At 43.1% G+C, this 27627-nt stretch overlaps 1 protein-coding gene across 1 annotated transcript in view; it reads right to left on the minus strand.

The window, feature by feature from the left end:
- Window positions 1-15377: 15377 nt before the first annotated feature.
- The window catches only part of LOC146772369 (tropomyosin alpha-1 chain-like), a 41891-nt gene continuing 29641 nt past the window's right edge, over window positions 15378-27627 (minus strand). The window contains exons 4-9 of the mRNA XM_085637390.1: window positions 26805-26922; window positions 25526-25596; window positions 24376-24451; window positions 19535-19597; window positions 18030-18099; window positions 15378-15661 (exon numbers count right to left, since the gene is read on the minus strand). Of these exons, the coding sequence (XP_085493516.1) occupies window positions 15579-15661; window positions 18030-18099; window positions 19535-19597; window positions 24376-24451; window positions 25526-25596; window positions 26805-26922 (481 nt within the window). The 3' untranslated portion in view covers window positions 15378-15578. The remainder of the gene's footprint in view (window positions 15662-18029; window positions 18100-19534; window positions 19598-24375; window positions 24452-25525; window positions 25597-26804; window positions 26923-27627) is intronic.

Below are 27627 nucleotides of genomic sequence, written 5' to 3' on the forward strand. Positions count from 1 at the left end.
AGAAAGCACGCTGCCTGTTAGTCTGTAGCACACCCCCGGTGTGGCCCAAAGTACTGTTAATAAAGCGTAGCGCAATTGGGTTGGGAGGAGGCCCAGAGTGGAGACCTCGGCTTGAGGAGCCTGAAAATGAAGAAACTCTGGGACAGCCGTGCCACCATGGACACATCCGTGCCCTCGTCATCACTCACCTGCTTGCTCTGGGCTGTGCAGTGCTGGTAAGAGAAGGGGGCGACATGGCGTGTGCCATTCCGCTGTCCGTGAGTGCTGCTGGGTGTTGATGTGGCATTCAGCCAGCAGTAAAACTGGGCCTGCACTGGCCAGGGGCTACTCAGGGCTGCATCTGCACCAAATGCCCCCAGCAATCTGCCATTTATTCGCGTTTTCGTGTCTGGGACTGATCAATCGCTGCATCCACACAGGGGGAGGCTGTGCGGCCGGGAACCCCCTCTCCGTCCCACATGAGGAACAACACCCGGGACCACTGGATAGCTTGAGGCTGGCGGACTGTCCCGACCCCCTCCCGCAGGTAAGGCCGGGGGAAGCGGCGCCGAGGGTCCTGTCTGTGGTCGGCGGGAGGAGAGCAGCCCGGGTCAGGGGCAGGAGAAGCGGAGGGCGTGGGAGAGGGAGTAGGAAGACACGGAGGGGAGATGTAAGGCGAGGGCGTGGGGGAGGAGGCAGATGTGGAGAGAGGGAGCAGTCAGGGCAAGGAGAGGTGAATGTACGCACAGGCAGGGAAAGGGGGACGTGAAAGGGAGGAAGAGAGGGGAAGAAATGAAAGTGCAAGAAAACAAGAGAGAGAAGAGGAGGAAGACGAAGAAGGAAGGGAAGGCGAGTGAGAGCAGGTGAAGGGCGGTAAGGAAAGGTAGTGCCTAAGAGGTAAGCAGAGATAGGAAAGAAGTAGGGGTGAATGCAATAAAACGAAGAAGGACATGAGCTTCAGGATGCGAGGGGGGCAGAGAGAGAACAAGCTTTCGCCACTTTCCTCGGCCACGAAAGTGAAAGTGATCGCGATTGCGATCGCGTGCTGCCGAGGAAAGACACATGGCGCTGCGCGCGTGCACGTTCACGTGCACTGAAGCTTTAGGCCACGGCAGCACTTTGAAAATCCCAACTATAAAATGTCTCTCCGAGCCAGCGCAAGCGCTGGGGCTCAGCGAGACCTAAAAATATAGCTAACGTTTGGTAATCACAGAATCACCTGCACAAAATGTTGTCCCCTCATTCGTTTCCCTGCGAGATATGGTGAAATTAAATCTAAATTTACTAGATGTCATTGCAAACTCTGAAAGTATTAAAAAAATACTTCTAACTTCAGGAATATGTGAATGAAGTGCACCACACATAGGAGTTAGGTGATCAAGAAATATAACCTGAAAAACTACAACTGGTCCAGTGATCACAGACCCATTAACCCACAGATATGAATGTTATTAAGTGCCATCAATAGGCAACCAATGCACACGCCTAAAGTAACACCTCTGAACTCTCTGAGTCGCCAAGGCGTTTGAAGGCAGGTGTTTGGGGCTGGTGATGCCCTTGAAGTGAACAGAGGTGATAAGTGTCTTGTAGCCCTGGTGCTTCTCAAAAAGATTTGCACTATAGAAGTTTCCCACATACATACATGTATAGAGGGCAGTGCACACTTTGAAGTTAATGGTAGGCATGGGGAATGTTGAGGTTGGTTAGAAATTGATTCCAAGCTGGATGACAATCTCAAATTGAGGGTAAGGTTAGAAGTACTAGTTAAAAACAAGCATTTGCAATGCTATAGGCCTCGCATTTGCGAGAGTGTAAGCTATTGCCATTGTAAATGACAATGCCTTTTATTTATCTGTTTTGCTAATTAACACATAAATAAAAGGCATTGTCATTTGCAATGCCAACATCTCAAACTCTTGTAAATGCGTTACCTTAGCCGTTATTGTCCTAGACTGCTCGGAAAGTGAACGCACGCATGACGTGCTGAATGTTGCAGGAAAGCATGTCGTGCCTGCAGTAGTAGAAACTCATTAACGAAAATAGTGCTAACAAACTAAAAAAGAGGCACCGTGTAACAACTGAAGTAAAATGGCCAGTCCTCATGGGAGGTTACAAATGAAGACAAGGCGGTACTAAGGAGGGACTAACAAGCCTATTACTGAATCAGAAGCCAGTATTTGCCAAGGGTAATGACACAAGCCAATGACAAATATGGCCGGAGAGTGGGCGGGGCTTGTATGCCATACTCCAATACAGCATGCCGCAGAGTAGTGCATGCACTGCCCAGGCTCAACCTAATAAGGAAATATTCGTACGTCAATGCATGCACAGAGCTAATTCTTTTTTTAACCGAAATTCTCAGTTTGTTTAGGGCTCCACCACAAGGGTGCCATATTGATCAGCAAGCATCACATACAATGATGTTTCCAGGTGAAGAAGAAGACAACAATCACTCACACACATATGTTGTGTAGGCAAATCTTTTGCCAGATTTGTAGGATTGGGATTGGTGCTAGCCTGGAACGCAAAAGTGTAGTCTTGTGACTGGTGTTTATGAGTCGGGAATGCAGAACTGTTGGCTTTGAGATTGGTGAGGTTGGCAGTTATTAAGCGTGCCATGTAACGATTGAGCCATTAGCATGTGGCATTTCCTCCCTATCACTGATGCGTACAATTACAGTACTCCATATCTTCATAGTGGCCATTTTGGAGTCAGGCACCATTGTATTTGGGTAATGTGAAAGAAGTACTGATTTTAAGATGGTCACAGTATGTTTTTTTCTTTTCCAAACTTGCTTCAAATTCGCACATTCTATTGTGACTGCTTCCTGTCGCCACAGGTTGTTTTACGGGAAAGACAAATGAATCAATTTCATAGCTACAGAACTGAGGTTTGCATAGCTATTACAGTAGCACACTGAGAGATGACATTGATTTGTGTTCCCGGTTTAGGTTTCACTGCGAGCTTTGTAGAATTATTGGGTTATTTTTCGTGCAGCATGTCCTTCCAGAGGATGATTAAGGCAGTGCACAGGGCGCTTTAATCTTTTCATTTTGTACTCGCATTGCCTTTAGTTTGCACGTCTCTGCGTTCTACATGCACAAAATAAAATGCAAACCCGTTTGCTTTGGCAATGCTTCATGATTCTTTAGAGAGGGTTTAAGTTAAGTGCAGGCTGTGAGGCATCTGAATGAATAAGGACATATGATGATTACAATATTTTTTAGGGTTAATTTGCTCTCATTCATTCAAATTTAATTCTCCTGGACATGAAAGGGGCCAAGTCACAAAGGCATTTATGATTTTGTGAATATTTGTACATAAGTACTCTTAAATGCCTTTGTGAATTGGCCCTAAAACATCTACAATAGGAATATTCATAAGGGCCTGGATACCCTATTGGGTGATTAGACGAGCTTTATAAATCCTGATTGATTGATTCATATACAGCTGGTACAAATAGTAAGGGATGTGATCTCTTTTCACTTTCTCTAATAGGGAGTTGGACAAATGGTGGTGTGGTCATTCACAATGGCATTAATGAGATACTCCTGTAGTACTGCTTCCCGTACTCATAAATGCTTTTGTTAATCAGCCCCAGAGTCTGTATTTTGCAGTTGCGGCCCATGAGAGATCCCTAACCAATAACTATAACCTGTACAACCGTGGTATGGAATAACAATGGCCTTGGTCCTACAAGACGACACCATGCCATCAGCGATACCATAACCATGCCCTGGCCATTCATTTACTAACCAAGCGTACTTTGGATTTGTGGCTCTAGCTCATCTCAATCGAACCAATTAGTTTAAGCTTCTGGATGGCACTGGTTTGTAGAAGGGAAACTGCAATGGAATGCGGTCTACAAAATGACATGGAGTTATCTGTTAACCTTAGAGATATGACAAGCAGCTTCATACTAGAAGGACGGTGGGTTTATCGCCAGTCACAGCAAACTACGCATCAATATCCAAGTCATCATTTTTGGATACCTTCTGCGTTCTATCATTGGAACACATTTTCATAGGTAGCTTTTTTGATATATATTACAATATTGACACAAAACTGAGTAAGCGCATCTATCACTCACTAATTAAGTTCAGATACACCCACACAGCGCTTATGGAATGGCAGACGTGCAGTATAAATCAATACATAAAAACAAGTTATAACAAAACAAGCTATTGTTATTGATATTAATGTATGGGATTGAAAGGGCTGATAAAAGGGGCTCTCCATGAGTAACTAGAAAAAACACAGCCGACTTGTCCCCGTCACAACGTCAAATGTCTGATTTTGTAATATTCTGGGCTGACAATTTATTTTGGCTGTGGTTTGGTACATGGGTTGGTATTTCCCAAAGCTCAGGAGGGACATACTGTTCCCTGTATCTGTAAGGTAATATGACTGGGAGAGACTGGAGGCATCTGTATGGTGATGCAACATGACTGGCAAGAACAGGCGGTCTGGGACATGGGTTCCATGTACATGTATGGCAGCATGACTGGGAGGGACAGACTATTTGTGACCTGTATCATCTGTATAACTACAAGAATGGGAGGGTCAGAGGGTCCCTGACCTGGATTCCCTCTATTAAATGGCAACATGACTTTCAAAATACTGCTAAATAAAGTGTGTATAAGCAAGTATAGATTTACTGTTCCTAATCCCATATCTATGTATCTTGTTGATTTATATATCTTCAAGATGGAGCTAAAAATAATAGCTACTCATTCTCACGATAGACTAGTAGTCACTGTTCTGGCTACAATATTTTTTAATCATGACATTAAAAACATGGTATTCTGGTAGTACACAGAGTGGGAGGGACAGACTGTCTGGGACCTGGATCCCCGGTACCCGTACATCAGCATGAGTGAGAGAGACATGCTGTCTTGCACTTGGAACCATTGCATTTGCAAAGCAATATGCCTCGAAGGAAAGGCCTACTGGGGTATGTATGTGATGTATATGTTTGTCTAGATAAGGCATGCAGGTTTGCCCCTGGTCTCTAGTTTTACTCGAGACAGAGAGAGATAGGGAAGCCTGCCCAGGATCCCACATGTGCTTTAGTAGGCAGTGGTGGCTGCTATGGGGCCACGGTGGTGGGGCGGGAGGGGCGCAGGCAGGAGGGTGGGTTAAAAAAAACAAAAAAACAGCACTTACCTGGCCACTGCCTCTCCGTACTTCTGTCGAGGACGCCGTAACAAGAAGCACCCAGGCTCCCAGTCTCTCTCAGCCAATCACAACACTGCTTATAGCAGTGTCGTGATTGATCTGAGCGCCGTGTTTCGATGCTCAGAGAGGGAGTGGAAGACCGGGCATGTTCTCCACCCAGGCTGTAATGCAGCTTGGCTGGAGAACATGCAAAGTGTGCATGACGGTTTGGCCAGCCCCAGATGGACGGCCAAATCGTCATGCACACTTATGTGCACATACCACTCCTCCCTCTGCACGATGACAACCCAGCCCCACCCCTTAAAAAAACTGGACCAATACCATAAAAATAAAATGATAATAACGTTATGTTATTATAATTTTAATTTTTGTGTGGGGCGACACTCCTCTGCCTTAGCGGAAGAGCCGCCGCTGTTAGTAGGTAAGGTACGAATGAGTCCTCTGTGGTGTTGGAGAATAATTAGTGGCTCTTTGAATACTCTCATCGTCCAAACCGAAAATCGCCCCTTACCTCAACCCCATAATCAGTACATTACACACATCGATTACTACAAGCAAAGAACACACCTTTCCTACCCTATATATGGGCTTTTATGGGAGCAATGTGGAAGAGAACAATGGTTCGGGATGGCCTGAGAAGGTCCAGTGAAATGAAAAGCCCTAAGGAGGGCGAGATGATTTAGTATAGGTTCAAGGACTCATATTGGAGAGTGATACTTAATATAGAGAAACAAGGGACAGGGGAGGTCAATGTATGGCACTTATTTATTGAACAAAGATTGAATTCAAGTGCTCACATATTTAGTGACAAGAAAGCGTGACATGCAGGTGAGGGTGGAGTCTTTAAAAGAGAACATCGCATTGGCAACAGTAGAGAACCATTTTTTAAATAAAATTAGTACAAAATAGGTTCGAGTTGCATAGGGTCGACGGCGTTTCGAACTCAGTTATTTGAGTTCATCATCAGGACAAAATGTGAGCATATGAACTCTAAATGTGAAAAAAATACAGAAAAAATAAATAAATAAACAAGTACAAATCATAAATTAGTCCCTGAACTGTAACAAGCATCACAAGCAATTAATGAGCGGTACATGGTGTTCTCCAAAACGTGATGCAATTACATAAAGATGAGAAATCGGTAACCTGGCAGAGTCAGCAAAGTCATGGAACTGAGCAGTCTAGTGCCCTGAAGGAATGCGCAATTACAAGAATATGATGTTAGAGACTCGGAGCTAATAGTGACGAAGTAAATTATAGCGCTAGGGGCGGAGGTTGGGGCATCATTGCGCGCGCATGAAGTGGAACACTTACTGAGCATATGAGCGGTAGAGTGACGGGATAGTCGTCAGTAAAAACGTGTTCGTCGCGGAAGTGAACGTCTTGGTTTGAATCAATAGCCTAGGAAAACGGAGTGATTATGGGATACAACTGGACAAAGCGCGTGGTGATTAAAGCAAGAATACCGCGTGGTGTTACGGTAGTAAAGACACTTACTGAAGTAATAAGCTGGGTCCGGACTTCTCATTAAATGGAAGCGCGGTGTCTGTGCCGAAAGTTATTTCAAGCAGGTATCAGGAGGAAGTTGCCTGAGGAAAAAGGGGGGGGGTGTGTTTGTTAAAGGGACGTAGTACGGTGTGTGTACATGTAAATACGGGGCGGTGCCAAAGTTAGAGCGAGGACACTTACTTAAGGTAGGAGTGTAATCATGCCTGCTCAGCGAGTTGAGGCGAGTTTTTCGGTGCCGAGGAAATCAATCTGTAGAGGAGGATGCGGGAGGTTACCTTCAGGCGGATATCAAAGCCGCGAGCAAGTGAAGGGAAGGGGATTTTAGTTTTAATAGTACTTACTTAATCCATGCGGCACTCGGTGCATTCAATGGGGGTCACGGGGTGGAGCGAATCCTGTGTGCGTGTAGTTACGCGCGGCGACTGGCCGGGAAGTGGGAGGGGGAGGTATTTAAGGGGCAGGGTTGCCATTGGTTACTCGAGGCGTCTACAGCTGCGCCGATCGCAAGGTGTGAAGGCCCCACAAGGGTAGTAGGCCCAGGGGGTGCCTGTATGCAATTAAAAACGCTAGCATGAATGGAACTGCTCGAGTTAATAGTTACTGTGATAGAGCATGATTCCATACCGTTGGGCACACAATGTTGAGAATTCTTAAGTCTGGGGTCAATACAAAAGGGCCAAAGGGGGTATTGGGCGGTGCAGTAACTAAATTGCAGCGTCAATATAGTGAAGGCAGCGTAGGTGTTCAAATACTTGCCCGCTTAGTCTACATTCAAGTATATACAAGTAGTACAATAAGAAACAAAAGGGTTGCTTTACATACAAGAGTACAGAATCGCATGTACGAGGTCTCAGGGTTGGCAAGAAGAGACTGGTGTTGCAAGAGTTAATGGCATATTTGAACACAGAAGGTGGTTACAGAATGGTTCTGTATTCGTCCAGAGTGTTAAGTCCTTGTTCAATGGAGCGGCATTTAAAAATCCATTTACATTCCATGCGGTTAAGGATTTGCTGTTGATTTCCTCCTCTGTGGTTGTGTTGTAGGCTGTCAATCACTTGCCATGTGAAATCAGATTCAGAGTGTCCTTTGGCCAGAAAATGTTCCACAAGAGGTGCCGTTTGTGTTTTGCAGCGGATCCTGCTCCTATGTTGCGAGATCCTAGTCTTGATTTTCTGCGTGGTTTGCCCGATATAGAGTAGTTGGCAGGGACATTTTATACAGTAGATCACATTTTGTGAATTACAATTAGAGAAGAACTGTAAAGTGTGTTTGGTGCCATTATATTCAAAGGACTGGGTGTTACAGGTGGAATCACACGACAGACAGTTGTTACATTTATAGTGGCCTTGTAGAGGAGGGAGGCCAAGGAAAGAATGAAGAGTATTGTCCTTGTGCACTGGTTTCTGGGCTCTAACTAGGTGGTCCTTAATATTACGTCCTCTCTTGAAGGCAAAGAGTGGAGTGCCTGTATTGAGTTCCAATGGGCCTAGTACTGACCAGTGTTTCTTTATCATTTTGGTGAGTTTGTTGCTAACCGGGCAGAAGGTAGTGACGCATGTGATTTTGTTGAGGGATGCCTTTTCTTTGGGTTGCAGCAGGAATTCACGATGTGAGTACCATGCTCGTTTCATTGACCTCTTTACTAGACGTCTAGGGTAGCCCCGATTGGTGAGTTTTTTACACAGGATTTCAGCCTCTTGGAAGAAATCCTCTTTGAACCTGCAATTTCTGCGAATACGCAGGAATTGACCGTAGGGTAGGCCATCTCTCAGGGCCCTGGGATGACAGCTATCGTACTGTAAGAGGGTGTTACGCTCTGTAGGTTTTCTAAAGAGGGTAGTGTAGAGTTCACCCTCGGACGTTTTGACCGTGACGTCTAGGTAGTCAATTTTGTTTTTATTGAAATTGTAGGTAAATTTTAGGTCCGGCTGGGTGTTATTGAGCCATGCACTGAATAGTTGGAGTTCAGTTTCAGTGCCAGACCAAATCATGAAGACGTCATCTATGTACCTTCGCCATACGCGAATTTTGTTAAAGAAGGGGTTGTTGTTGTTGAGGATGAACTTATTTTCAATGTCATCAACAAAGAGTATGGCAAAATTAGGAGCAAAAATGGCCCCCATTGAAGTGCCTTTACATTGCCTGTAATACTGGTCTTCAAACATAAAATAGTTTCTGGTGAGGGCTATTTCCAGGAGTGAGATGATAAATTCTGTTGGGACCCGATGAGGTGCTGGGCGTAGATTGAGATGTTTAGTGATAACTTCTATGCCTTTGTCTTGGGGAATGTTGGTGTATAGTGACTCGATGTCCAGAGTGACCAGGAGTTCAGTTTGGGGGTCAAAGGGCTGGGATTCAATTAGGTTGATAAAATGAGTGGTGTCCTTAACGTAAGTGGCGGTGTCTTGTACCATATTCTTTATAAAGAAGTCAATGTAGCTCCCTAAAGGTTCTAGAATGGATCCGCACCCAGAAAGGATGGGCCTGCCTGGTGGAGTTTCCAGATTCTTATGGATCTTGGGAAGAGTATATAGGACAGGAGTCCTAGGGTTTTTATTATTTAGAAAGGAAAATTCGTGTTTGCTGATGTAGCCTTCTTCTAGAGCCGTTTTGGTAGCTGTGAGGATGAGGTCACTGATGTCTTGAAGAGGATTGCGCATAAGGCGTTCATAGTGTGACGTGTTCCTGAGTTGGCGTTGGATTTCATTGTCGTAGGCGGTTTTGTCCTGTAGGACGATACCGCCTCCCTTGTCACAGGGTTTTATCACCACGTCATTGAGGTTTTTTAGAGCGTTGAGACTATGTCTTTCTTCAAGGCTAACATTGAAGGGAGTGAACCTGTAGTTAGTTTTTATGTTGTTGAAGTCTTTAAGTACGAGATGTTCGAAGGTAATAACTTCCGGGGGCATCGAACCAGTGGGTGGATTGAATATGGATTTGGGTCGCAATCCTGTGATATCATTTCTCGTGGTTGTCTCTTTATCTTGGAAAAATACATTAAGTCTTACTTTCCTAAAGAATTGAAGAATTTCGGTGTGGATGTCAAACCAGTTAGGTTTTTCCGTGATGACAAAGGAAAGTCCTCTACTAAGTAGGGATATGTCAGTCGAGGCCAGCTGATGTTTGGAGAGGTTAAAGATAGGCATTTGGTCCATGTTAGATGAGAGAGGTGGGAGGGGGGAAGGTGTTAGTATTGGTATCCCCATTGGTAGAATTTCCTGCGTGTTTGTCGCTCCCCTGGGGGGAGGTTGTACCTGGGCCTCCCTCTGCCCCGACCTCTGCCTCTCGGTCTCTCCCCTGTGAATGTTTGGCCTCTCTCTAAAAAATTGGGATTGTATGTAGAGGAGCTAGTGCCTTCCCCGGGATCAGAGTTGTCGGATTCTAGAGAGGAGGTTGAGAACGTGACCGGCTGCCTGTTTCTGAATCTACCCCAAGTACCTGTTGGGTACCTCTGTTGGTCTTGGTTGTTTTGAGTAAAGAAGTCTTCTCTGAGATAAGGGTAGGTTTGTTCTTTGTTGTAGGTCCTTATGTCCTTTGTCACTTTAGTTGACTTTTTATGGTGTTCAAAGTTTTGAAAGTCAACAATGGTACGTTCTAGTTTCTCCAGGGCTGATTTGGCATCTGCTAGGCTGTCTAGTTCTAAGATTGCCTTTTCTAGTTCTCGGATTTCTAGTAGTTCTTTTCTACTGTGTTCTAATGCAGTGTCAATACCTAGCACCATCCAGTGGCGGGAACACGTAGTGCCAATGTGGGCGAAACCGTTCTTAAATTTTGGGTCTTGTAGGAAAATTGCAGGGATGTTGCGTACTTGCAAACCTACTGGAATGATGTCTGCCTTCAGATATTCCGTAAGCATACGGGCGTGTAGTTCAGTACGTATGTGTTTCTTTTTTAGTCTTTCTAGACTAATAAGTTTTTCACTTGCTACATTAGAGGGAGTGTTGTTGGCTGGTATCGGTGTATGGAAAAGTGAAGGACCATTAATCAATCTTGCTATATATTCCTCGGTATAGGTTGGGATAGTGGGTGTAGACATAGTCTGATAACGAGGTAGGGCTTCTGGCTGGCCTGTAAGTTAGGGTGATGTACATAGATCAAAGGAGGGAACAGAGTAATTTCTTTTTAGTATAACTTAATATAACCACTAACGAGTGGAACCCTTGCAGTGAAGCCACTGCTGGCCTCGACTGACATATCCCTACTTAGTAGAGGACTTTCCTTTGTCATCACGGAAAAACCTAACTGGTTTGACATCCACACCGAAATTCTTCAATTCTTTAGGAAAGTAAGACTTAATGTATTTTTCCAAGATAAAGAGACAACCACGAGAAATGATATCACAGGATTGCGACCCAAATCCATATTCAATCCACCCACTGGTTCGATGCCCCCGGAAGTTATTACCTTCGAACATCTCGTACTTAAAGACTTCAACAACATAAAAACTAACTACAGGTTCACTCCCTTCAATGTTAGCCTTGAAGAAAGACATAGTCTCAACGCTCTAAAAAACCTCAATGACGTGGTGATAAAACCCTGTGACAAGGGAGGCGGTATCGTCCTACAGGACAAAACCGCCTACGACAATGAAATCCAACGCCAACTCAGGAACACGTCACACTATGAACGCCTTATGCGCAATCCTCTTCAAGACATCAGTGACCTCATCCTCACAGCTACCAAAACGGCTCTAGAAGAAGGCTACATCAGCAAACACGAATTTTCCTTTCTAAATAATAAAAACCCTAGGACTCCTGTCCTATATACTCTTCCCAAGATCCATAAGAATCTGGAAACTCCACCAGGCAGGCCCATCCTTTCTGGGTGCGGATCCATTCTAGAACCTTTAGGGAGCTACATTGACTTCTTTATAAAGAATATGGTACAAGACACCGCCACTTACGTTAAGGACACCACTCATTTTATCAACCTAATTGAATCCCAGCCCTTTGACCCCCAAACTGAACTCCTGGTCACTCTGGACATCGAGTCACTATACACCAACATTCCCCAAGACAAAGGCATAGAAGTTATCACTAAACATCTCAATCTACGCCCAGCACCTCATCGGGTCCCAACAGAATTTATCATCTCACTCCTGGAAATAGCCCTCACCAGAAACTATTTTATGTTTGAAGACCAGTATTACAGGCAATGTAAAGGCACTTCAATGGGGGCCATTTTTGCTCCTAATTTTGCCATACTCTTTGTTGATGACATTGAAAATAAGTTCATCCTCAACAACAACAACCCCTTCTTTAACAAAATTCGCGTATGGCGAAGGTACATAGATGACGTCTTCATGATTTGGTCTGGCACTGAAACTGAACTCCAACTATTCAGTGCATGGCTCAATAACACCCAGCCGGACCTAAAATTTACCTACAATTTCAATAAAAACAAAATTGACTACCTAGACGTCACGGTCAAAACGTCCGAGGGTGAACTCTACACTACCCTCTTTAGAAAACCTACAGAGCGTAACACCCTCTTACAGTACGATAGCTGTCATCCCAGGGCCCTGAGAGATGGCCTACCCTACGGTCAATTCCTGCGTATTCGCAGAAATTGCAGGTTCAAAGAGGATTTCTTCCAAGAGGCTGAAATCCTGTGTAAAAAACTCACCAATCGGGGCTACCCTAGACGTCTAGTAAAGAGGTCAATGAAACGAGCATGGTACTCACATCGTGAATTCCTGCTGCAACCCAAAGAAAAGGCATCCCTCAACAAAATCACATGCGTCACTACCTTCTGCCCGGTTAGCAACAAACTCACCAAAATGATAAAGAAACACTGGTCAGTACTAGGCCCATTGGAACTCAATACAGGCACTCCACTCTTTGCCTTCAAGAGAGGACGTAATATTAAGGACCACCTAGTTAGAGCCCAGAAACCAGTGCACAAGGACAATACTCTTCATTCTTTCCTTGGCCTCCCTCCTCTACAAGGCCACTATAAATGTAACAACTGTCTGTCGTGTGATTCCACCTGTAACACCCAGTCCTTTGAATATAATGGCACCAAACACACTTTACAGTTCTTCTCTAATTGTAATTCACAAAATGTGATCTACTGTATAAAATGTCCCTGCCAACTACTCTATATCGGGCAAACCACGCAGAAAATCAAGACTAGGATCTCGCAACATAGGAGCAGGATCCGCTGCAAAACACAAACGGCACCTCTTGTGGAACATTTTCTGGCCAAAGGACACTCTGAATCTGATTTCACATGGCAAGTGATTGACAGCCTACAACACAACCACAGAGGAGGAAATCAACAGCAAATCCTTAACCGCATGGAATGTAAATGGATTTTTAAATGCCGCTCCATTGAACAAGGACTTAACACTCTGGACGAATACAGAACCATTCTGTAACCACCTTCTGTGTTCAAATATGCCATTAACTCTTGCAACACCAGTCTCTTCTTGCCAACCCTGAGACCTCGTACATGCGATTCTGTACTCTTGTATGTAAAGCAACCCTTTTGTTTCTTATTGTACTACTTGTATATACTTGAATGTAGACTAAGCGGGCAAGTATTTGAACACCTACGCTGCCTTCACTATATTGACGCTGCAATTTAGTTACTGCACCGCCCAATACCCCCTTTGGCCCTTTTGTATTGACCCCAGACTTAAGAATTCTCAACATTGTGTGCCCAACGGTATGGAATCATGCTCTATCACAGTAACTATTAACTCGAGCAGTTCCATTCATGCTAGCGTTTTTAATTCATTACAGGCACCCCCTGGGCCTACTACCCTTGTGGGGCCTTCACACCTTGCGATCGGCGCAGCTGTAGACGCCTCGAGTAACCAATGGCAACCCTGCCCCTTAAATACCTCCCCCTCCCACTTCCCGGCCAGTCGCCGCGCGTAACTACACGCACACAGGATTCGCTCCACCCCGTGACCCCCATTGAATGCACCGAGTGCCGCATGGATTAAGTAAGTACTATTAAAACTAAAATCCCCTTCCCTTCACTTGCTCGCGGCTTTGATATCCGCCTGAAGGTAACCTCCCGCATCCTCCTCTACAGATTGATTTCCTCGGCACCGAAAAACTCGCCTCAACTCGCTGAGCAGGCATGATTACACTCCTACCTTAAGTAAGTGTCCTCGCTCTAACTTTGGCACCGCCCCGTATTTACATGTACACACACCGTACTACGTCCCTTTAACAAACACACCCCCCCCCCCTTTTTCCTCAGGCAACTTCCTCCTGATACCTGCTTGAAATAACTTTCGGCACAGACACCGCGCTTCCATTTAATGAGAAGTCCGGACCCAGCTTATTACTTCAGTAAGTGTCTTTACTACCGTAACACCACGCGGTATTCTTGCTTTAATCACCACGCGCTTTGTCCAGTTGTATCCCATAATCACTCCGTTTTCCTAGGCTATTGATTCAAACCAAGACGTTCACTTCCGCGACGAACACGTTTTTACTGACGACTATCCCGTCACTCTACCGCTCATATGCTCAGTAAGTGTTCCACTTCATGCGCGCGCAATGATGCCCCAACCTCCGCCCCTAGCGCTATAATTTACTTCGTCACTATTAGCTCCGAGTCTCTAACATCATATTCTTGTAATTGCGCATTCCTTCAGGGCACTAGACTGCTCAGTTCCATGACTTTGCTGACTCTGCCAGGTTACCGATTTCTCATCTTTATGTAATTGCATCACGTTTTGGAGAACACCATGTACCGCTCATTAATTGCTTGTGATGCTTGTTACAGTTCAGGGACTAATTTATGATTTGTACTTGTTTATTTATTTATTTTTTCTGTATTTTTTTCACATTTAGAGTTCATATGCTCACATTTTGTCCTGATGATGAACTCAAATAACTGAGTTCGAAACGCCGTCGACCCTATGCAACTCGAACCTATTTTGTACTAATTTTATTTAAAAAATGGTTCTCTACTGTTGCCAATGCGATGTTCTCTTTTAAAGACTCCACCCTCACCTGCATGTCACGCTTTCTTGTCACTAAATATGTGAGCACTTGAATTCAATCTTTGTTCAATAAATAAGTGCCATACATTGACCTCCCCTGTCCCTTGTTTCTCTATATTAAGTATCACTCTCCAATATGAGTCCTTGAACCTATACTAAATCATCTCGCCCTCCTTAGGGCTTTTCATTTCACTGGACCTTCTCAGGCCATCCCGAACCATTGTTCTCTTCCACATTGTATCACCCCAGGTTCGCATAAGGGGTACCCTTGTTCTTTAAAACACTTTTATGGGAGCAAGGCATACCAAACAAGCAACAGCATACACCATTCTCTCCAGTCTCACCTACAAAGGGTCATACTCAGACACCACAAGCTCGAACAAACCCACTCACTGTGAAGCGCATAACCCAGAACCAAAGCTATATCGTTGACAAATTGATTACAAAATCAAGTCACACGCAACACCAATATACACCCCGGAAACATACATGCAGAAACATCGTAACTGTAAAAAACACTCACACATACAACTTCACATTATAAGACACAAACCTGCATTGTGATGTATAGAAAACACTACACCTGGGCCGCAAAACGGATAACTGCTCGCGTCTACCACATGCAACCAAGAGCATAGGGAAAGTCCTTAGACACGCCTACTCATCATAAAACCTCAAAAAGATCCTATTTGGATTGTCCTTGCTCCTCCGTTAATTTACAAGGATAAGAAATGAGGCAATAGGTAAGTGGGTTTCTTTGATTTTATTAAAACAGTAACATTTTTATAGACAAAAAGAAAGCAGAATTGAGCAGGAGTTTTAGGAGAGAATTGTAGTTCTATGAGAAGTTTAGAGGAAGCAGACAAACAGAAAGTAGAATACTGAACAGTGAAAAAGTTACACTTAGTAGAAGAACTATGTTAGGGCACAGAGGTGACAAAACCTTTATAAGGAAGTCATATCATTAAGTGCATGGTCGAGCTCCTCGCTGATAGCCTTGTACTTCAATTTCTGAGCGTACAACTCATCTACAGGTCAAAGAGCAAAAGATCAGGTGCAATAAGGAGTAAGGTGCAAAGACAATATGACATATGATCAAAATTATGGTTCAGACAAAATCCAGAGATACAGTTAGAGGTCAAGAGCAGAAATGAATCGATGGATAGAAGGCGAGCAGAGGGAATGATGCAGATCAACGTGAAGTCCACAGGAAGTAGAAAGACACAGGAAATGATGCAGATCAGCACACAGTTCACAGGGCATTGAAGGACACAGGAAATGATGTAGAACAGCAAAACATCCACAGGAAATACAAGAGTGCACATCAGCCCATAGTCCACAGGAAGTAGAAGTGCACAGGAAATGATGTAGAACAGCACGGCATCCACCGGAAGTAGAAAGAAATGGACAACAATGAGTTGAGAGATGGAATGAACAAAAGTGAAAAAGAACAAAAAGGTGGTTACGAACAGGTATATCCACAATGAAATCAACTAAGATTTAAGTTAAACCTTTGAAACAAAGTAATGCAATGACTTATAGGCTATAGGCAACTTTTATGATATAGAATAGTATGCCAGATTGCAAATGATTTGCACATTTTATGCACGTCTGTGCTTTATTGTTTCACTTTGCCTTGACCTAAATCCTTACAATTCTAACAGCTGCTGTCTCTTTGCACCATAACTTTAATAACGGGTGGTTTTCTTGTTGCTCCAATAGAAAAGTACATCGGATGGAGATTGTGAATGTGGGGAAGTACAATGGCATTTAAAGCAAAAAGGACATGGACATGTCAGTAAATCTGCCTCTGCTCTCACTTACTGCTTTCACAGAGGATACAGTACACATATATTTGCTGTGCTTTAAATACCACGCACGTACAATGTGTAATTTTAAATGGAACGCATTAAAATGGTACGTGTATGTTTCCCCCGCAGTTTTCCTTATGTTACCTATTATTGTTGGTTTCTTGTACTTTCATATAAGGTTGATTAGGAAGTCATCAATTGAACACTGTAAAGGTATACTCAAGAATTCTTATAGGAAATTCTAGTAGGCTTCCTGTAAGTGTTCCTACAGCTCATTCAAATAGTAATAAAATAGCAAGACGTGATATCAACCAATGGTGGTTTGCAAGGCTGCTTATCATTTACAATAGTGGTATATCAGAATTATTACACAAATATCTTATAAAATGTGTGTTTTCTTATAGGAAACCCATTGGATGATTTTGCTGCACATGGCCTCTATTTATTTACAGTACACCTTTTCATTTCTGCTGATAAACCTCTGCAGTGTCACAATCTTCTCACGAAGAACATTCTTGTCCTTCCTGCAGTGCTTTCTGAGACTAATATTCTAGAAGTGCCGGACAGGATGAGTATTTACTTAACAATTGATCAACGTTTGCAACAGCAAATATTCTGACAAAAATGACTTTAATGGGTCCGATGACCATCTATTATTTCGCAGGTAGGAATGGAAGCACATGTTTCGTTCAGATCAGGCACCTGCCTTAGGGGCCGGCAAAGCCATGGAGGAAAGTGTTCTGGTACCAGTTTAACGCCTGAAGAAGGAGCTTTGTTTACGAAGCATGCAAGTAGAGGGCATTTGCCATCTTCAATAGGCAGCATAGACAATATCGTAACTCTATAGAAGTGGAGTGTGTACATTGAGTAGTGGAGAGTTGGCACAATATCCAGTGACAGATTTTGTCCAGCTGTAATAGTATTTCCGGCATATTAAATATCACAATTTTGTAATGATGACTATGTACAGGTAAGTACAGATTTACTAGTTTTAACTCCCACCGCAACGAACCTTGAATATTTGCATATTCTCAATATATATAGATTTATGTATACTTTATTTCACAAAACTGTGACAATAACTATGTACAGGTAAGTACAGACTCCCACTGCAACGAACCTTGAATATTTACATATTCTCAATATATATAGATTTATGTATACTTCTTTTCAAAATACTGTGAAAATAACTATGTATAGGTAAGTACAGATTTACTATTTTTAACTTCCACATCAATGATTCTTGAATATTTATATATTGTCAAGATATATAGATTTATGTATGCTTCATTTTACAATATAGTGGTAGTTGATATCCTGGAAAAATATTTTGACAGGATGAAATTTAAATCTCATTCTAATGGTAGAACATAGAGTAGTGCAAATTGAGTGCCCTCTCCATGAAGCCTCAAAGTGAGAACTCCGGGGCATCGTAAAGGGTATGGTGTTTTTTCCTACCTTACAACTGCTTGCCTATTTATCCCTACGTACTGGGGACAGATTCTGCCAATCATGATTTTTCATCACCTCACAGCACTCCAAACAAAACAGATCCTCAATAGTCTTAGCTCTTTCTCTACAGTACCTTCCAGGTCATCGATTGTCTTTTCAAGTTTAGCGACTGTCCTTTCAGCAAATTCCGCACGAGTCTCAGCCTGTCGAAAAAGGATAAATAGACGAAAGGAAAAAATGACTATAACAGGGAGCCCCACGACCTGATTGTTCATTGTAGTCACATACCCCCGGCATTAGCAATTTGAGCGGGGGATAGGTACCATTGAGCAGTTCTGATTATTATAGAGACTATATATATATATGTTGTTATTACTGGTTCTTTAACTATCATCTGCAACTGATTATCTCCTAGCAGAAGCTCACAAATACCACTGCCACAGCCCCGTACGACTGAGCTGTGCGGTGGAGTAACAAGCGGAAGAAGAGTGCATGATAAAAGAGAGGCATATTGAGGGGAGGGTGGATTGATGGAAGGATGGATAGATGGAAAGAATGAATGAATGCCGAAAAGAGTGACTGGGTGGAGAAAAGGATGAAAAGATGAAGGGAAGGTTAGGTGGATGAATTTAAGGAAAGAAGGATTGATAAGCTAGAAGGATGCGAAAGCAGCAAAGAATGATGAATTGATGGACGGATAAAAGGACAGAAAAAGGATCCAGAGAAGGAAGGAAAGGAAGATGGAAAAAGGGCAGAAGCAAGAAATGAGAGAAGGAAGGAAGGAAGGAAAAACAGACAAAAGGAAGGACAGATAGAGGTAAATTTCCATTGTGTGGACGAGAGTTATCCCCGTAATTGCTACTGGGGTCATACGCTCACTCTGTGCCAAGTGGGGTGTCTTTCATAGTGGGAGTATTTTATTTACCTGGCTACTGCCTTGTAATTGCAGCATTTTCTTAGCACAATAGTGAAAAGGGAATTTGATTTCATATGATAACACTGTATTGATTACTTATGTACTAGCAGCATTAAGCATCTCTACAACTCAGTGTGCGAGACCTAAGGGTACGACATGTAACTTTCTCTAACTCTTAAAGTTTGTGAATTGAAATCCCTGGTATGCATTCCCTACATTTGGCGGCGAATAATGAGGGCCCTGCTAGCAGGTATACTACTCCTGCTCGGTACAAGTACAGTCACTGACCTTCCAGCCACAACACCCAATCAATAGCGATATGAGACGTCTATCACACTCGGTCAATATGTTTACACTTTTAATACCACTCATGGAGTAGGGACAGCCGACAACTAAGGAATCGTCATTTGAAATCAGGCTGCAGACAGCACTACAGAGGCCTCACTTTCTTCAATTATCCCACCTAAAGAAGGATAAGCTTGGGGTGCACACCAAGGGCCCATCAGATGGGGGAGACCACTGCACAGGAAGAAAGCTCTCTTCATGCTGATCTTCGACTCTATGCTCTAGGAAGATGAAGAAGGACATTCTAGCACAGTTAACATGTGATCTGCCTTCCTCCATACCTTTAGCCATGCATGCAACACCATGGGAAATTCAAAACGCGGCTTAGAAGAACAAAGTTTAGATTGTATTTAAATGGACTCAAGTCAATATCTCACCTCCTTGAGTTTATCAGTAAGCAGCTTAATTTCTTCTTCATACTTATCTTCTTTTTCTGAGTACTGCAAAAACAATTCATTGATCAATGCCAATTCTAAGGAAAAATCAAAACTTACAAATCATCATAACAGAAAAGGTCATTTTAAAATATAATATTTTAAACTAACCAGGAGCATGACACACCTGCAGAGTGGAGATCTCTTGCATCTCATTTTATATCTACTAAAGTACAGTTGGGTGACTTGTAGCCCTGGGCTCATGATGGGTTAAACCGGACAACAAAACCCATCGGCAATGAAAAAATGGACTAGACGAGTGAGCAATGCATGGGATTGGGTAACTTGAGAGACCTGGTGTTATCGCACGCTAGACACACAGTTTAACCAAACACCTTAGAAAACTGAGTAAAGCACAGCTATATCTTACATCTATCTGTTTATTTTGGAAAGCCTCCATTGGTTCAAGGTCCTTACACTTGTCAATAAAGCTTTGCACAGCGCCAGCCCTGTATCCGGGCACACCCGGGCATTAACCTCTTGTTGTAGGAGAATCATTTTATCCAGGAAACCATTTACTCCCAGCAACATGTAAGGGTGTGGCGTGGAGTGATCAGCGTGGGCAGAGCCCGTGCAAGAGGTGAGCTGTTATCCAGAGCCATCACTCACTTTTAGCACATCCAACAATATCTTGTTAAAACAAGCACTGGCAAAGCCAATAGGTCTAGAGCTGGAAGAATGACTTTTGGCTTTGTCAATGCCTATTTTATTTTGTCTTCGTTTTTTAACATTTTGTTTTTAGGGGAGCTGACAGGCCCTCACCAGAATAAAATAAAACAATAATAATAAAAAAATTAATTTGTCTGAAAGCTACATTTTTGGGCCAAAAAAACCCACACATTACGAAATAGTCCCTGTTACTGAATGGGACTACTCTGAGTGTGGAAATGCTCTTGTAAACGGGCAGAAGACCTCACTGGCAGTGGCATTAACCAATGGCTGAAGTGGACTGACCTATTGTACCAAGATACATTTGAATGTTACAGAAAGAGACCTGTGGATTAAGAGGGCTGGACGAAAGTCCCTATATTTAAGTATATTATATGTATAAATGTAAAACATTCAAAAGATCTTCAGTAACGCAGAATAATTCGAGTTTGGGAACACAGAGCTGGACCAGTGTCTGCTCCCCGGAGGATGCCTGACATTATTCTCAAAGGGAACATCTTTCAGGGGAAATCAGATACCATCATTTTGAGGTGTCGGTATCTGATCAATGTTTTGTGGTGTCAAGGCATTGATATATTCCACTGCAGCTTCCAAATAGGAGGGGGTACCCCTTTCACACCTCCTCCTAGTTGCAATTTATAATTGGCTGCCGAATCCACTTTACAAGTAGAAAATACTTTTTTGACTCATAAAAAGTGTTCTGTATATTTTTGAAACATTGCTTTGAAGAAAGACTAAGAGTCTAAACATACAAGAGTCCTGGTGCAGAGGCAGCTCCCTCTAGGTGGCAGTGCTAAACGATATCGCTGTAATGCCACCTTCAGTCATGTCCCCGGCACCCTGCTTAAGGTTCATGGAGCAAAAAAGAACTTGGCCCAAAAATGGTGTAACATGAGTGCGGTGAAGACTGTGCCGGTAAGAAGTACTAACCCATCTGAATTGAGGCCACCAAAAACCAATCTGTGTGGCCAAACATTCTAGTGCAGGGGCCTCCGACCTTTTCAGTAATAAGAGCTACTTATGTTCAAAGAAAATCACCCGAGCTACTTATATTATTACTGGTGCAATAGTGACGGCATAAGGGCAAGATTATATTTATGGCCACCATATGCAAATTTACGAGCAGTGATCACCTCAGTTCACCAGGCAGGTTGACAGCAAAACAATTTTTAAATGGCTTTGTCAATGTGGAATGCTTCTACATGGGTAATACAGAACAGCCATAGCTGTAGTGCACTTGGTACCAAGGTGATAATATTAGTAATACATCTCCATAGTGCCACATGATTGATCTATAAATATCAGTTATTTTTTCTTCAAACATAAGCTGATGAGTTTTTGATATATATATATATATTTTTTTTTTGGCTGGGCTGCACACAGGAGAGCTGGAGAGCTACCAGTAACTCACGAGCTACTCGTTCGAGAACCCTGTTCTAGTATGTCACCAAAGAGATATCACTGATGGGGGGAGGCTGGCTACTCATCATAGCATGAAAGCAACCCTGGAAGACTTCTACCAAAAGTTTCAAGAAACTAGAAACCACCTGCATTTCCCATGTCCATGCCTGAGTTGTTTGTCCGACCACTGTAAAATTCCGACTACACGAAAAGCCCTGTTTTATTACTGCCCAGTCCAGAGACGCAGGCTCGTTCCCATTAAAGAGCTTTAAACATATTTGCCTTTCCATCATGCAATAATAACAAAAAAAACAGCTGAGTTGCTCCAGGTCATGAATGACACCTTCAGCGAGTCCTGGCTTTTAGGCTAGGATTTTTGACTCAATACTCACACTTTTGTAAAAGAAACTTCAAGTACCAGAATGTATCATGTCTTCTACAAAGCCAGGACGGTGGCTTCTTGGCTGGTATAGAGAGAACAGACCAGGAGGTCCTACCAAACTGGGCTCAGTGATGCCCTTTACAGCTTGGAAAAGTGATGAGCAGATCACTTCATATCACTCGATATACCTTGTTTCCAGCCCTGCCTTTGGATTTGATTTTACACCGCGATGCATTCTGGGAATTGAAGGCTTGGTCTTAGAGTAGAACCAACTGGACTAAAATAGGATTATACAATAGTGTGTAATAGGAAAGTCCAGGACTAGAAAAATAGTGACCCAGTGACATGGAGCAGTTCTCATAACTGTACAGCCTCCAGTGACCGAGATCCACGTGTCACAAGTTCGTCAGGACCTCTTCGTAAATACGATCCAAAGTACAAAGGATAGTTCAGAGCAGCAAATCTTTATTCAGAACCCAATGCATTTCGGGCTTATTTCCAGCCCTTCGTCAGGGGTAACTGTAAATCAACAATTGCAAAAATTCATCATTACTACTTTGTGCCATTATCTGCTGTAATTCTTTTGAGGGAAGGTATTTTGAGGGAAAGTATGAAAGTCTGATACCACTCGGAACGCGGGATGACAAATGGTCCATGCCGATGTTTAATTTTTGTTGGGGGAGTGGGGAATACGGTTGAGAGGGTCACGGGGATCAGACACCTGGTCTTTTCATTGAATTTAATGTGAACTACCTGTTTTAGTACAACATGTTATATGCGCAAGATTAAACACAGATTTATGTCATTACAGCAGATAATGGCACAAAGTAGTAATGATGAATTTTTGCAATTGTTGATTTACAGTTACCCCTGACGAAGGGCTGGAAATAAGCCCGAAATGCATTGGGTTCTGAATAAAGATTTGCTGCTCTGAACTATCCTTTGTACTTTGGATCGTATTTACGAAGAGGTCCGGATGGGCACGTTAATATGAGAAGCTTCCAAAATACATTATGTTAGATATGTGGAGTAGGAAAGCGAGATAAAAATTCGAGAAACTTTGTGGCTGAAAATCAGATGAATGGCGAACATGGTCAAATGGAGAAATATTGGCTGGATTTGGTATCCACTAACGCAGTGCGACTGGGAGTGGAATGTAGACTACGCGCTCCCCACAGGACTGTACTAATGATGGTGCATTCAGGGGAAGGCACAGCCCAGTTCCGCATGCAAATCGTAAAGTTTGAAAAAAAAATGGATCAAACAAAATGGATTACACTGTGAGAAATACGGTGTGCATACCACCACTTAAGACAAGTTCGTCAGGGCCATGCTTTTTCTTTGCATTCTGGTACTTGTAGTCTTCAATTCTTAAGGGGCTAAACAGGGTTACACATAAATGAATGGAAAGAAAAAAACTGGATCCATCAAGCAACTCACATACAGAATCGATTAACTTTAGAATTTTAAACCTTCTTTAAGCTTGCTTGAAAATCAATCTCGAGGGGGGAAAGGTTTAAACCAGAACCAATTATGTATCCCCAATAACTCCTAGAATGAAGACTCCGTATCTCTTCCCCTACCCTACTACTTCACCTGGGCTGTGTGACTCCATGTCATTCGAACACTAGTTTCCAGTATAGGCTCTTCTTTACCACAGCAGTGCATTCTGGGAATTGAAGTCTTAGTTTAGTCCATTTGAACTTGTGGACTATCAGACCTGAAAAAATGAAGTGTAAAAGGAAACTCTGCCTGAGAGAAGTGGACTTGTCCAGAGGAAAATGAGAAGGTTTACAAAAGGACTGTTCTTCTGAATGGTCAGTAGAGCTGGGGTGGTGTCAGTCATGTGCCAACTGGAGCCTGGCATTTGAGTGTCCCTACCTTAGCTCTGGGGGCAAACAGGAGCACCATCTTGTTGAGAAATTTCCCCTTAGCCTTATGGTCAGTCTGCTACTAATTGCTTTGCCTGACCACCAGATCTTTCAACAAACCAGATAAAATTCAGAGTACTGGAATTCAGTTATTTAGACTGTATGAGAAAGATAAAATGTCACCATCATTCCACTTACATGGCCATAAGACTGCAACCGAGTCTCTGTATTTAGAGATCACATGCTATCCCGTATTAGATGACAGTAATTTATCCAGCCTAAATCTTTGCATTGCATTCTGGTACTTGAAGTATAGCTATTTCCATTATAAATACTCTTCTGCATTTGCCATGATGCAGCCAAGGAACAAAGAGAAAACCAGGAATTACCACTCTAGGTCTACTTGAGGTATCTGTGAATAAAGAAGAAAATACACAGCCAGTGGCTCGTCAACAACCAACCTTCTCTGATTGCGCCTCCAGAGATTTCAAATTATTGGTGACGTTTTTCAGCTCCTCCTCTAGGTCGCTGCATTTTCTGTAGAGAAAAAAAAATATGCATGTGCTTGTAAATATTATATGGCATATGCACTTTATAAAACAGGAGTGTAGCATTGCATTACCTCGTTGTTCATCTTCACAGTCCTGACAACATGACCTGGTTCTCCCCATGGGTACATCTTTCAACTAGACTAACAAACTGACCTAAAACCATTCCAATATGGCCGAACCTCCGGAACCCCTCCTTACGCCTAATGAAGCTCCAATTGTTTTCTCTTTGTCACTTATTTGCCTGTTGCAGGACGAAGAGGCCTGTAGGCAAGGAAGGAGAGGTCCCTGCAAGCTAGGGCCTGCGAAAGGTCATACTGCATTAGGCACCTGTTGACCTGCTGACTGTGCCAAGTCTTTCTTCTGATCCTGTGCACAGCATCAGCAAAAGCAACATTATTTTTGCCAATGCTGGACAGCATCTACAAGAAACCGAGAAAAAAAGGCAGGATGACACAGCTGCTATTGATGGACTCGTCTTTCTGTAGACGCAAGCATGAGTGATGACATATGCACGTGCATGCACCACCACCCTTGCCCTCCTGTGGAATGACGAAGGTGCCATTTTCTTTTATATACAGATCCAAAATGGTGGACGCCACTTGGATTAGTAAATTGAAAAATGACATTTTATTTGTGTGAAAGTGTTTTTTGCATAGCAGAGAGGCCCAACATCGCATTGCAGCTGCAGGGACCGCCACACAAATGTCTGCGAGGAGTTGGGGAGCAACAGAGGAGCTCAGCTCACTGGAGACGCAGGGGGAGTTATGTGTCCACTAAATGTCACGACAAAGAGGAGAGTAAACAACTGATGTGGTTACATAATTGAATCAATACTCAGCCTGGCATACGGCATCCCCCTCAGAAGTTACCGCATGTGAAAGGCAGCCAGAGGAGCCATGTTTTGTAGTCACAAAGGCAAAAACTGGAACGCATTACCAACACAGTTACAGAAACCGTATGCAGCACATTTCCTGAAGCGTAAACATTTCTATCTCCGACACAACCAAGGAGAAGGCTGAATGTACGACATAACTTGGGATAAGTTATCCGCCACACTTACAGTTCTGACACCTCTGCGCGCTCCTCCGCTCGCTCGAGCTCGCCCTCCAGGATAACAAGTTTTCGGGCAACCTGTGGGTGAGAAAAAAACGGTGTTGTATTTGTATCAGCACAAGTGATCTGGAGAAATGTGAACCTGGTAAGAATTTTAGTTCACAAAGTCTGTGGGCCATATTTTGAAATGGTTGACAACAGACAATTCACCAATGTCTTTCAAAGTCTAAATTCCAGAGGAGGCTCACTGGTGGATTTTTATTTGCCCTGCTATTCCCTAAATTGTTGGAAATTTCACTGGTGGATTTCCTTATAGATTTAGCATGTCTTCTAGAGATCATAGAATTTTCCATTTCCACCAACTCTAAATCAAAATCTTACACACAATGGTATTCCTTCCTTCAAAGGCTGTAAAACTCTGATTGATGGCGCAAAGCTATCTGGCCACATATACATTGCACCACATCAATACTTAAGTAGATTTGAATTCAAATAAAGTGATCCTTTCAAATCCGTCCTTGAAGCAGTTCAGAAAAATGTTAGCTAAACTTTCTATCTCTTATAAAGTATTGTTGACTTTGCATTATGAATGATAGCCGATGACCGACCGGCAGACTCTGGGGCTACGGAGTTGTGTCTCAGTATCTGACGTCCTTGGGTGAACATCTCACGAGTTACGCCTACCCTCCAGCTGTAAACTCAATGGATCCATTTCACCGGGGAGCGCGTCTTGTTGCCTGTTCCCATTCCTTGAGAACCAGTCCGGAGGCTACAGAGATGGCCCCTGGAGATGCATGCAAGCACCTGAATGTGTGTCTCAGCATTGAGACTTATAGTTAACTGCTCAACTCTATGGAAGAGAACGTTGTAAAGCAAATACACTAAGACAAGGGCTGTCCAACGTAGACCCAAGGGGACCAGAGCCATGCCAGATATTCAGGAGAAATGTCAAGGAGGTCCAATTAGATGCACTCTAAGGATATTTATTCTGTGTGGATATATTGAAAATGTGACATGGATCTGGGCCTGAACTGGATACCCCTGTGGCAGTGGTCCTTAACATACACCAGTCTGCCCTGATTTCTTCCAAGCGTCTTACACCACCCAGGTCCTGTTTCCATTTTACGAAGATGCCGTATCCTCTAGATATGTTTTTGTACGCCCAAGCCTGGCGGGAGATACCACTTTTGGCCTCCTTGCCATAACTCTCAGACATAGTTCCACATGAGTTTCAGAACACCCCTGTGAGATATATCTACATTATTTTGTTAAGCTTAGCTTCTCACCTCCTCATATTTCCGGTCCGCCTCCTCGGCTATGTGCTTGGCCTCCTTCAGCTGCATCTCCTGAATTTCCATCTTCTCTTCATCCTTCATGGCTCTGTTTTCGATCACTTTCATGCCTCTGAAGACACAAAAATAGGACAATAGTGACCACGATCAAAGTCATCGATTTATACAGCTTATTGATTGTCAACACACAGTCTCGGAGCCTCATGTAAAAGTCAGTCTGATCTTTGGGCAGTCCCCAGCAGAGGTTAAGAAGCCAACAATGCCTGGTATGTGACCTTTGGCCTGTCATTTAGAGGGACACCCTCCACTGGACCAAATGATAAGCCTTCCGGAAGTGACGTCACAAGCTTTTGACCTCTCACCTCCACGAATGGCTTCACTGAAAGTGGTCCCAGTGTAAAAATAAGGAAATTACCAAAAGTGATTTTTTTTACTTTGACTTGAAAATAATAATTTGTAAATCGTGATTTTATAATTTTACCTCTGCCTGTTTCCTTAAAATAGAGATTAGGATTCTATGTACATTGATATCAGATGTTTCTAATATTAATTTACTCTAATTAGATTTTGTTAGTTTTTTACAGTTTTTCTATAGCGCGAACACGACCTGAAGGTATAGGAGCCCCTTACATGAGCATCAGTTACATTACATAAGGACTCACTAATTTTTTTGTAGTTACAAGTAGATTAAGTGATTTGCCCAGAATACCAGGATGTTGAGCCGACGCTGGTACTCGAACCTGATTCCCCAGTTCCAGTGTACACTTCTCATTTCAAGGCAGGAAATGTAAGCTGCATGCACGGTGGCATGGTTAAT

This window comes from Triturus cristatus, chromosome 12 (genome assembly GCF_964204655.1).
Source record: "Triturus cristatus chromosome 12, aTriCri1.1, whole genome shotgun sequence".
Classification (NCBI taxonomy): Eukaryota; Metazoa; Chordata; class Amphibia; order Caudata; family Salamandridae; genus Triturus; species Triturus cristatus.